Genomic DNA, 12,009 nt, shown 5'->3' on the forward strand with positions numbered 1-12,009 from the left:
CTGTACAGGACATTCCTGAGAGACTTTTTAGCAAGAGGACTTAAACACTTGAGGTGGCCTCATGGCATCACAGTTAAGTTTTACCTGCACTGATAAAAATATACCCCTATATTATACCACAGCAGCCACAGGACCAGATTCAAAGTTCTTTGAACACAGAGAAATTCAGTACCTATCCAATTTCCACTGCTTAGGTTCATCACAAGAACAGACCTCACTGTTTTCAGAAGCCTGAAGCAGTTTCAGTCCAAGACTGAGCAACAAGTTGCTCAAAGTCATATACTGTGTATTCACTTTTCATGTTCATTTGTCTTTCACTTCCACTGCAAATCTGCAACATTTCCAAACATAATCCCACTGGAGCAAACAGGACTACCTGTAGAAAACTTCATTTTGGAAGTACCTTGTTGCCAGCACAACTTCATTAAAACTGAGCCAATGAATCCCATTTAGCTTAATGATGAAAGGAAATTAATATCAACCTGTCTGAAAACAATGCTTACAGTACAATAAAGATTCATCAACTACACAGATTACAGAATCCGAGGGTACCACTCCAATCACAAAGCTGACTCTCAAATATAGTAGTAGAGCATGCAATAGAATTCCTTTGTGTTGTTGGGGTTTTTCTGATTTTAATTCTAATTTTAATGTCTTGGGACATCCCATCATCTTCTTCTGGAGACAATTCTTTTTCCATCTTAACTCTGCACCAGTTCTTACAATTTTACTCTTCATACCAACTTTACCCTCATAATATAAATCACCAAACAATTTATGGCATGTTCTCTTCAAAAAAAGGTTACGATACAGAGGTTTTGGTAAAGTTCACTTCTTTATCATTTCACAACAATAGGAGTTGCATATAGTGAAAAAGTTATAGTGAAAAGGCCCAATTCAGCTTATGCTTCCTTAAGTCTCACCGAACTCAGTGACTGCATTAAATGAAAGCCAGGGCAGAATCTAAACTCCAAAGACCAATTTTCCTGGAAGCCTGAAGAAAAGATTTGCCTTCAAAAGTAAATTACACCAATTTTTCTGTCTGCTCTTAAGCTTCTACTCCCAAATCTTGGCTTTTTCATACAATAAAAAAAATATTAAGGCAATCCAAATGGAAAAAATATGGAAAACCTAACTTGATAGAATGCACAGATGTCTCACAATAAAAACCTTTCTTTCCATATTTTAATGTAATATAAATATACAAGTCACTTTATTTTGGCTACTTTAAAACATGGCTCTGCCACAACATGATTTCAGTATTAAAGTATCTGCTACCACAGCACAATTTTTTGCAAGTCTACTCTTGGACGCCACAGCTAATGATATATGTTGGAAACACTGCAAAAATAACTGCATATTTAAAACCGTTATTGATTAAGTCATTATTGAGGTCATTAAATAACAGAGGAAAATAATTTGTTTGGAATGGACTGTAATGAACACCAGTTACTGTAATATGTTGGTTCTGAAATAAATATTCTTTGGAACTAAATGTCTTTTTTATAAGGCAAGGTAAGAGAGGGAAAAGGGACTGGGATTTCTACCAAACCACTAGAACTAAATGGAAAATCTTTACTTCAAATAGTTGGAAACTGCTGACAAGACAACTTACCTACTAAGGGAAATTAAGACTTTTTATATGTTACACTGCAACCGAGAACATTTCTTTAACATAATACACTAACTTGATTTGCACCTCATGTGTGAGGTGGAAGTTCACTGACAACTTTTTTCTGCTCCACTGAATCTCCCACAAGTGTTTTTGTATTAGGGGAACAGCTGTGTTTAAGATGCAGTCCAAGTGTAAGTGTTAAATTATTAGGATTCCATCAAATATTATCTAAGCTGCTACACTCAGAGTCAAGAAACAAATTTACGCTCCACAATAACACTGGTACAATGTAGTCACTAGCAAACATACAATTAGACCTATGAGATATTTTTCCCTTGGATTAAAACAAAGTATCTAGTTACCTTGCTTATGTTTCACACACACAAAAAAATAATTTACAACTGTAACACCTAAGCAGTCATTCTGTTCTTTGGTCCACATGTTCAGAAATGCTTGTTGTATGCCTGCTTCCTGTCTGCTTGCTTAAACAGGATGGGTAAGGAGCATGGAAAGGCAATGCACACTGTAAGAAAGAAAAGTGCCAGCCGGCTGGCTCGCAAGTGGTTGTCAAAAGACTCCTGCTTTTTCCTGACTTGAAATGGAAGCTAAAGTATGCTCATCACTTCATACAGCTCCCAAGCCATCAGCAAGTGAGGAAGCAGTTGTTTTTTGAAAATTATCCCCTAACAGGCATTAGGTCCTATGATGCTCTGGAGCACCAACCAGCTGGTGTAAGAAGAGCTATAAGCCATGGTGAATACATACACAGTAAAATAAAGTGCTTGCACAGGCAGGTCAAACCCCTGCCTGGGCGAGCAGGCCCAGTTTCAGGCTATCAGATTCTCTTCAGCAGTCTTTAGGTCAGAGCCAGTCTGCCTACAGTCCCTTGTACATCTCTACCATCACTCAGTGCAGACACACTCTCAAAAATAGAACTTGGTAACTTTCAGACAGGTGCTTTTACACCCAGTTCTGGACTTCTGCAATGTCCAGTTTTCATAGTAAATTTTGCCACTATAGTGTGCCAGAGACACAATATAATATTAAAGCAGTTTCCCTGTGTCCACTTGGCTTACTTCCCATAGCTTATTGTTGTTATTGACTGTGAATCAGCTAAAATTAAAATGTTGACATTCATAAAAATCAAATGGCCTTATTCAAATGGCCTTTCCCCTCAGAAGCATTTACACAACTCCAGCTCATTTCAGTGGGAGTTGTACATGTAGTTTGGGCCCAAAGTTTAAACAGTTTTCTATATGTGCTCAACACTGGCTTTCAAAATCAACCTGTAGCGGTAAATTTCATGCAGAGCCATGTTTCATTTAATTTAAATATAAAATTGATCAAAGCCAACATCCTAAAAGGTCAGAATCAACTAAATAAATGAGCCTTCTCCTGCAGAGGCATATAACAAAATTTTATGGCCTGAGTCCTGCTTTGTTTACAATGGGATACATCGCGAGTATCCCATTAAATCATCAGGCTAGGTTGACGCAGCCAAGGATCCAAGTCCACGTATCAGATGAGATGGTAGCAGAATCACTTTAAGGTTTTACTCTAATGGTCAAACTCTCCTCAGCAACGGAGGAGGCAGTCACTTTGGTTGGCTGATATCTTTCCCTCCAAGTCACAAATTAGTTGATTATTCCTGGAGTACCTGACCTCAGGCATGTAGAGAGTGGATATGGACATGGTGCAGGGGAGAGTCAAGGATTGCTATGCAAAGGGAATGCTCACTTGACCCTGTTAGAGCAGGTTTCTTGTTTTTCTGCTACTGGAAATGCAGAAAGGTGAGAAGATGCAAACCAAGAGAGTTCTACTCCAAAACAGAGGGAATTGGGTCAGAGCGCTTCTGAGTCCCTGATCTAGGATAAAGCCAACAGGAATTCAAACTCAGTCCCTTTAATATTTTAGCTGTCTTTTCCAACAGTTAATCAGTAAACACTACTCTCAACTGTCTAGAAATATCTTTTTATTGTTCATTCAACCTTCCCCTGTGATAATTTTTTTTCTGATATATATTTAATTTCCTATATAAAACAAAGATAATTTTCCACAGATTATCAAAAGTCAGTTTCAAATGTCAGACTCAAAAATCTTGGAATGCATAATTTTAAAAATGCATGAAACAGCATTAAATCTCCTGAGGACACTGAGTCCTTGTTTCGGTCAGGACGGAAGCAGCACTACACAGTCTGAACATTACGTAAAGTCCCTGTGATATGCTAAAAACCTCATTGTAAGAAAATGTCACTTGAATTTCTACTATTCTGCCTGTAGGAGGTCATTCATTTGTAAAGCATTCTTATGTTACTATAGAAACAGCAAAAAGAAATAATTTATTTACCAAAGTTCTACCCATTTTCTGACCAAAAAAAAGAGCTCACCCCCAAAATCCCCAAACCTAAGCTCTAGGAAATGTATACAACAGAAAATAACTTAAAACTGAAAAGTGACTCAGACATGACAACTTTTTTTAATATATTGTTTTAGTACAGCCCAATTCTTACAGCACAAATAGCTATCTCTCAAATGGGATGATAGGATTGAGCCCTATATCACTGAAACATAAAGATTCTCTTTCTAAAGGGGAAGAGACTATGACATAATTATCTCTCAAATTTATTTCCTGAATATAATACACTACACTTCTTGTTGTTTATTCTAAATTGTACAAAGGTAAGAAATAAAATGGTTTGACATCTCTGCTAATGTAGACTAGCAGTCTTACTGATTTCAAAAGAGCTACACCCACAGTGTTTCTAGACTAGGAACCTCACTGATATAAGTGGAAATACTTTGAAATTTCTCAGTGCAAGCAAGATGGGAATCTGACCACTGAATGTTTTTCAGAAAAAAGAGGGTTTTTTTCTAAATTTCTCTGGAATTCGTATTTAAAAGTATAATGACTCCCCTGCTTAGTCAGTAACTGAAATATTTTTAAAGCTGTTCAAAAGAATATATAACTGCCAGCAAAAGGACACTCATAAAAGAGATCTGCAGCTTTCAAACTTTTCAGACATTCATTAGGATTATACATTTCTGTGTAGATTGCTTAATCTAGCAATGAATATGTTTCTCTTTAAAACAACTGCAAATTATGAAAGTTAATCTATTTAGCAGCTAATGTACAGTATGTTCTTTTCATCTGACAGCACGCCTTTGGGCAGAAAACCAAATTCTTGCCAGACTTACAACCACCTCTCTTATTAAAAAACAGATTAGAAAAACAGTAGCTCTCGCAAACTGCTCACTGTCTGTTGCATTTACACTCACCACCCTCACTATGTTTATCACTGTATTTTATTTCTGGTGTATGATAACTTGGGTAAAATCATATGATCCCCCCTCAAAAATGAAAGCCAAATGGTTTGTTTGGGGATAAGAGGGAGACTTTTCCCTAAGGCATTCCTGTGGGTGTTTCTTTCTTGTTCTTCAATCTGTATTATGTATCATCAAATATAACTATCAGTGCTAATTTGTTTAGTTCCCCCAGTTGTCACAAGCCTTGTTCCACCACACAGCAAATGGCAGCTTGCACTGATTTCATTTACTTTAGCAGTTTCAATGACTTTGTGTGAGTTGATGGGAATCACAGCCAACAAAATATGTCTGAGGAAAATTTTTCCATGGCACCTTTATAGAAGGGCTCCAACCAAAGCTGCCTAGTGATGGATAGCCATATACTTTTGAAAGTGAGAGGATAAAAGTGGAGAGTTTTCTACAGCAAATATTTTGCACGTGCGGGTATGTTTAATGCAGTATGAAACATAAAGCTCCAGAACTTTCAACTCTGGATGGTACTTCACAACTGCAGACAAAATCAGCCAGTGACTGAAAGAGGCTGTATAAAAGATCAGGGCACTATAAATGTCCTAAAATCTGGAGTACTGAAGCAGGAAAGCACACTCCTTCAACACAGGGGAAAAAACATTGTTTCCTTTTTCCCACTCCACAAACACAAAAAAGAAATAAACCTTTTCTCCCTGAATAACAATTACCTGTATTGTATGGAACAGCACCCTCAGAACTGAATGATTTTCTGATTACTCATTTTCTAAACTCTCTATACTGTGTTCTCTGTGAACATTTCATAAAATTATGATCCTCTGGCATGTGTTTATCTTTGGGCTGGACCAGATAGCTATGCAAACAGTTTATAGAAGAGATTATCTACAGTTATTTGGGGGAATATTTGCCCTCTCCGTTTTATGCTGAGAAACAATGAGGGCAAGCATATATTTAGCAAAGAGTAAAGCAAAAGAAGCAGAGATTACCCAGCTGGTAAATGTTATCAAGTACACAGAATGATTACTGGTTTTGTGTGGATTGATTTTCCCCAAGTATCTTGAAACAAACAAGCCACTTCAAAACACTGAAAAATTGCCATGCAGAACAAAGTAGAGGAAGAGGAAGAACTTCCAAGAGCAATTTGTAACTGCTCCAAAATGCTTTGGAGATAACATACATAACTGAAGGACCTTCAGTGAATGCCTGGGCAGACAGGTTCTTGCAAATCATGTTAGAGCAATCTAAAAAATCTAAAAAATTATCAATTTTTCTCTCTCTACTGAAGGCTACCCTTGCAACCAAGATACAGTAACTGCCCATGTGAGTTCTACTACATGCAGAGCAAAATAAATCATTACTGAAGGCAGTAAGAATGTTTGTCTACACCCTTAGTCACAGGGGACCATTTAGTGACTCAGTAAAATTCCATAAACATCTGAGAGCTTGTTTTTTTCATTTCCTGCCACTTGACTATACAATAGCTAGAGAAGCTACCGTATCTAGCTCCTCTTTTCAGCACTAATAGTGTTCACTACACCCAAAATGATTTCTCTTAGACTACACATCAATACCATAAACTAACAACTGTCCCAGTTCAAAAGGCAATCTCAAGCCTAGTTCTTGATATGATGATGAACTAAGTGGCCAGCAACTATGGCATCACAGACTGAATAGGTTTGGTGAGAATTCATATGGTGAAGACATCAAGTAAGCCCCACTGGGATTCCTGATACAGGAAAATACTTAAGTGCTCAGTACTTCAGTGCGGTTGGCAATGAAAAACACACACCACGCTATTTTGCTTCTCAGACACTATGGCTCACGGAAAAACTAACTGAAATACTAAACACTTTTTTATGCTTCCTTTCACAGCTTTTTTGTCATTACTGTTGATAAGTTTATTTCTCCAGGAGTTAAGATCTGTCCCATTCCTAGCTTCAGTCAGACGAGTTATTTCAGCTAACAGTTAGTCAAGTATTCACTTCACTGACCTGTGTAACTTTTCAGCCAAGTCCAACCATATTTATTTTAGCTTCTCAGGCAGCATGACTTCTTTTTTCAAGTAAACTTCTATACTAAGCTTTGAAGTTTGAATGTTACCTTTCTGTTCCAAAATTGCAACCCTTTTATTCTTAATTGTCTGCTTTTCCTCAAAGGTTTTGTCTTTTTATCCTTCAATGAAGTAAGACAGTACCATACAGTGAAATACTGTCTTACACATACTTCAACAGATATTCTGAGAACCTTTCATACCATTAGTCAGAGAGCCTTTTAAAATATCTATGGACCATGTCCAAAGAATTTTGGCCTAATTCAAGTATTTTTATTACCCCATGAAACAGCAGATACGCTGATTACTGAAATACACGGTGGATGTTCCATGAGGAAACATCATGATTTAGGCCTCTACTGTCATGCAAACAGACGTTTGTGTTCTATTCTTTACCTCTAATCACCCAGTAATGACTGACATCTGTATATGCTCTTACCAACATTTTATCTAAACAAGAAAAACTTAATAGACAGCTTTGGTACAAAGAGTAATGTTTTCTGGAATGCACCCTGATAAGATTTTCAAATCCAGCTGAATCTTCAAAGGATATGCATTCGAGTCACAAAGCTATACCTTGTCAAAATGGTAAACATAATTTGGTTTTCTCCCATCCGAGGAACTGAGTAAAAAGTAATAAGTTAAATGACAGGATGCTCATTTATTGCTATTTATCCCAAGACAAAATCTGCCACAGAATTTTTTACGTAAGGTTTTAATTCAGTTGCTTAGAGTAAAACCTCTTAGAGGAATGCTTCTGTGTCCTTTTAAGTGCAACATCCATTTAAAACGCCATCTGGTTGCATATAAACCCACTTCTGAGCTATAGTCAACTATCCTTTTAAATTCTTTGACTCTTTAACCAATTTTCAGAATGTTTTTCTTCTTATTGATAATTTATCACCACAGAAATTCCAAATCAGAATCAGAGCCCTCCTGTGGTGGGGGAGCACTGAAAGGACAAGGCAGTCTCTATCTGAGACTGAATTCTGGTTTTCTGATGACTCTGTCTTTTCAATTCTGCTGTATTTCATTCACTGCTCTCTCTGTTCAGAATGTGTTTTAGCTGAAGCTCTAGGAAATGCCTTAAAATACTTTCTATTGCTCAAGTTTTATGATAGGGTAAAAAGCTAAGATTATTTTTTGGATTTGAAACACACCTGATCTCTCCAGAGCTCCATGTTAAATAGAAGGTCTCTCAGGCGTTTACTACAAAGACACTCAATGAAAACCTTTCCACCAAATGAAAACAGTTAACTTGGTCAACCCTTCACTAAAACTTGAGGCATCTCCCCAAGGAAGTGTACAATTCAGTCTGTTTAAGAGAGACACAGAGACCTCTCAAGATTTGCAAAGGAAGACCAAGGTGTTCCTCTCTCTACTGACAGCAAAGAGAAAAAAGCAGGGCTGTCAGGCTCCTCTGTCCATTTGGCATCCAGCCTGCTCTTGTTCTGAGAGTGAAATTTTCATTCCTGGATGTACAGTGGCTCAGGTTCAATGGAAAGAGTAAAGGACTTTGCCCAGCATATACCACAGACTTGTGAATCTGCTGGGACGTGGAGATGTGAATTCAAACTCTCCCAGACTAAGGCCTACATCTCCACTCCTTCTCTCCCCTCCAAAAAAAAAGTGTTAGAGCTAGTAGAATACCATACAAAAGGAAGTGGCAGCACCACCACCAATGGGGAAGTTCATTAAGACCTGACCATCTCTGGCTTTTCTGGAGGATATGGGCAGAATCCAGCTACCTATTCTCCTTTACCTGGATCTCAGCAGTGTTCTGTGCAGGAGACAGATTCTTCTCTCTGACAAAAGGAGCATTTTGGATCTTGCATGGGTAGTGAAAGCGAGGGAGTTAGGGAACTTTCAGCATGAATTGCAAGGTGCCCGATTCTCTGAGAGCTGCACACTGTCTCAGTGTAAGTAGGTGGATTGGATCGTTATCTGAGACTTAGGTAGTGGGGCAGGCAGGGGGTTGGTGCTGAGTCCTCAGATGCTCCTTCTGTAGTCAGTGGACAGAGAAATGTTCCTTTGAAGTAAAAATGAGATCTCAGATGGACTACCTGCCTTCTGAAAGTATCTGTCTTTCTTCATCAATCACAGAAGAATCCTAGAGAGCCCATGCTGCAAACTGTAGTGTTCAAATAAGTGCCTAAATTTTAGTGGGATGTATTCAGCACATTGGTGAATCATTGGAACTGATTTTTTTTTTTTTACAGTTTCTTATTGAAAATAGGTTTTCTGATTTGTTTCCTAACCTATATCTTAAACAAAAAGTTAAACTGATAGAGAAACTGAGAGCCAAGTATACCCTTACTATAACTCCACTAGCATCAATGGCCAAGTTTCAATTCCACATAATTCATCTGTGTGATGTTCTCAAGTGCTGTGCCTACACAGCTGCAGTGCCAGACTTTAACAATACATACCTGGCCAGCACAGAGCACAGTCACATTTCCTTTCATGGCCTAGGAGGCAGCTTTCCCTATCCTTTGACAATTAACAGATGACACTGAGAATGCTCACAGAGAAGAAGTCTGGGAAATTCTCTGCTCGAAGGCAGAGTGAGAGCAGCCCCCCCTCCTTATAAGAAAGTCTCTGGCTCTGACTTACGCTTTTGCCAGTGTTCTGTTAATGCTCAGCTCCAGGTTCTTACTTCTATTAGTTAAAAGCAGGATATGATTCATTATTCCTATGCCTACACTAGATGTTGCTTCTCTAATGCAAAAATGGTCCCTGAACAATCTTTCAGTCCCAGTACAGTAGAAAACCTGAAAATTTTCAAATGAATGAGATACTTTAACCCCATTAATTAATCCTGTTACAAGAACAATCGGCCACTAAAACTGCTTGGAAGTTGAGAGTTAAGACAAAATATTTCACCAAGGCTGGTGTGGAAGTACAGTCAGTATTGGTTGGTGCTTCTGACGATACTTTTTTCAAGAGACCCAGAGTCCCATCCACAACCAGGGATTTGACCCCACTGTTTTCTCTGATGGACAGTATGTTTTGAAAATCACTGTAAAGTAGGAGAATGTCGTTTTGCCTATTTTTCGTTCACATATTTACTTCTCAGGAAGACAGTACACTTTAAAACACCTTAAACATCAATCAAATGAATGAATGACTGTACAGAAACAATAAATAATTACCTTCAAGTGTTTCTCCCTCTCCAGAAAGGGCCTCTCCTGCTCCAGAGGCATACAAGGCAGACACAGTCAATGCATACCTAGTGGCTTGGTCTAAGCCTTTCAGCACTTTAGAGGTAGTGTCACCTTTCACAGTCACTTCCTTAGTTTCACCTCCTGTGACTGGAGTGTATGTGATAAAGTACTGCTGCACTTTACCAGGAGCAGCACCCCAAGACAGCTTCATTGTTGATGTTGTAGCATCAGAAACTCTCAAATTTCTTGGAGTTCCTCGGACTGCACATGTCAAAAGATGTTGAAAACAAGTTGAAGCAAGCTTCATTTCTTGGTTTATTTTTTAGGTTACCACAACATAGGACTTAATGGTGAAAAAATAATTCCTGAATAGCCTGCACTAACATTGCCACAGTATAACTTTACTGTAACCAGGATTGCACAATTCCATCCCCACCCTCCTTAGGCAAAATTTCCCAACAAAGTCTTTTTGATCCTATTTTTTTCTGTTAAAACAGACTCAATCCTGGAACACTTATACATACTAGCACCTGAATATATACTCAACTTCAGCACAACAAGATCCATGTTGAAGTCACTGTCTGCAGAATCAAGTCAAAGATCACCAATGAAATGTGAAATTAACACATTATGGTTTCCTACAGAGTTCTTTTTGATGGCAGTTTTTCTGGTTTCTAATATTTAAAATCTCAGTGAAGTTTCACCAGTGATCAGGACATTCATACTGTCTCTGTACTTTTTGGATTTTGTTTAATAAGGCATGATACCTGTTAAGGAATCATAGATTTTCATACAAGTTAAGGCTACAGTGATAACTTTAGGAAATTAAATGTTTCATTCATTCCTTGCTAGACATTCAGAACCAAGTGCAAACAGGGAATGAATTTGCTGAAAAGAAATATAATTTATATCATTGACAATATGAAGAATCATGAGGGCAATTAATTAAACATACAGGTAGATTCTTCACCCAAGTTACCTTGCCATATTAGGTGTTGCAGGTTCAATAGACAATATTTTAAAATAAAATATTACAATTTTGATAAATTGTGTTGTCTTAAATTACCTCTCAACTAGGCTTGAGTAATTTTATAATTTCGTCTTCCTCTGGGATAATACTTATGGCCTATAGGGGTTACTCCCTTTTCAGTACGAATATGTCAGCATGCAGAGTTCTTCTCAAGCTTACTACATTCACAGCATTGATCATGTACCTTCATCAGTTTTTGCATATCCATTCAGCGAATTCCCAGGCCCAGACTGATACTCAGGAATAACAGACACTTCATATCTTGTATCTTGAATCAAGTTCTGCAGGGTAGTTGATCTTTCATTTGCTGAGACAGTCACTTGTCTCCTTTCTCCTCCAGTAAGTGGTCTATATACAAGCCTGTACCGTAGGACATTGCCTGGAGCTGGAGTCCAACCAACTACAAAGCTATCAGTAGTTTCATCTGTTATCCTTAAGTTTCGAGGAGCACCTTTAACTACAAAAAATATAAACATACAATTTGTAAATACTTGCTTTTAATCATGTAGTATCTGAAGTGAAACCCTTCCAACTATTCTGTTATCTCATCCAGTTTACCAAAACATCTTATATTGCCCTCGCATCATTTTAAAGTACACAAACCATTAGTAATTTCTGAAAATTTAGGGCCAGAGTTACAATTAGCAGTGTAACAAAGTTGTCCCCAAAAGTACATTAATTCCACTTTATACAACCACTTCTGAAACTTAACGACAGTCTGATTGGTTTTAGTGGTAACAGTAGAATTGAACTGCATAAGGGATATTTGGGCATAGTGGGGAAATTTCTTAACACAACTAATCATATTGGTTTCTTTGCTGTGGCCATTTGGTTCTGCACCACCTCCATTTACAGATAG

The 12,009-nt window shown here is 37.8% G+C and overlaps 1 protein-coding gene across 1 annotated transcript in view; it reads right to left on the minus strand.

Annotated features, from left to right (window-relative positions):
• COL12A1 (collagen type XII alpha 1 chain) overlaps positions 1-12,009 on the minus strand; it is a 106,996-nt gene that overhangs the window by 74,297 nt on the left and 20,690 nt on the right. The window contains exons 12-13 of the mRNA XM_074861888.1: positions 11,335-11,607; positions 10,109-10,381 (exon numbers count right to left, since the gene is read on the minus strand). Coding sequence (XP_074717989.1) covers positions 10,109-10,381; positions 11,335-11,607 — 546 coding nt within the window. The remainder of the gene's footprint in view (positions 1-10,108; positions 10,382-11,334; positions 11,608-12,009) is intronic.

Source organism: Strix uralensis, chromosome 3 (assembly GCF_047716275.1).
Source record: "Strix uralensis isolate ZFMK-TIS-50842 chromosome 3, bStrUra1, whole genome shotgun sequence".
Taxonomy (NCBI): domain Eukaryota; kingdom Metazoa; phylum Chordata; class Aves; order Strigiformes; family Strigidae; genus Strix; species Strix uralensis.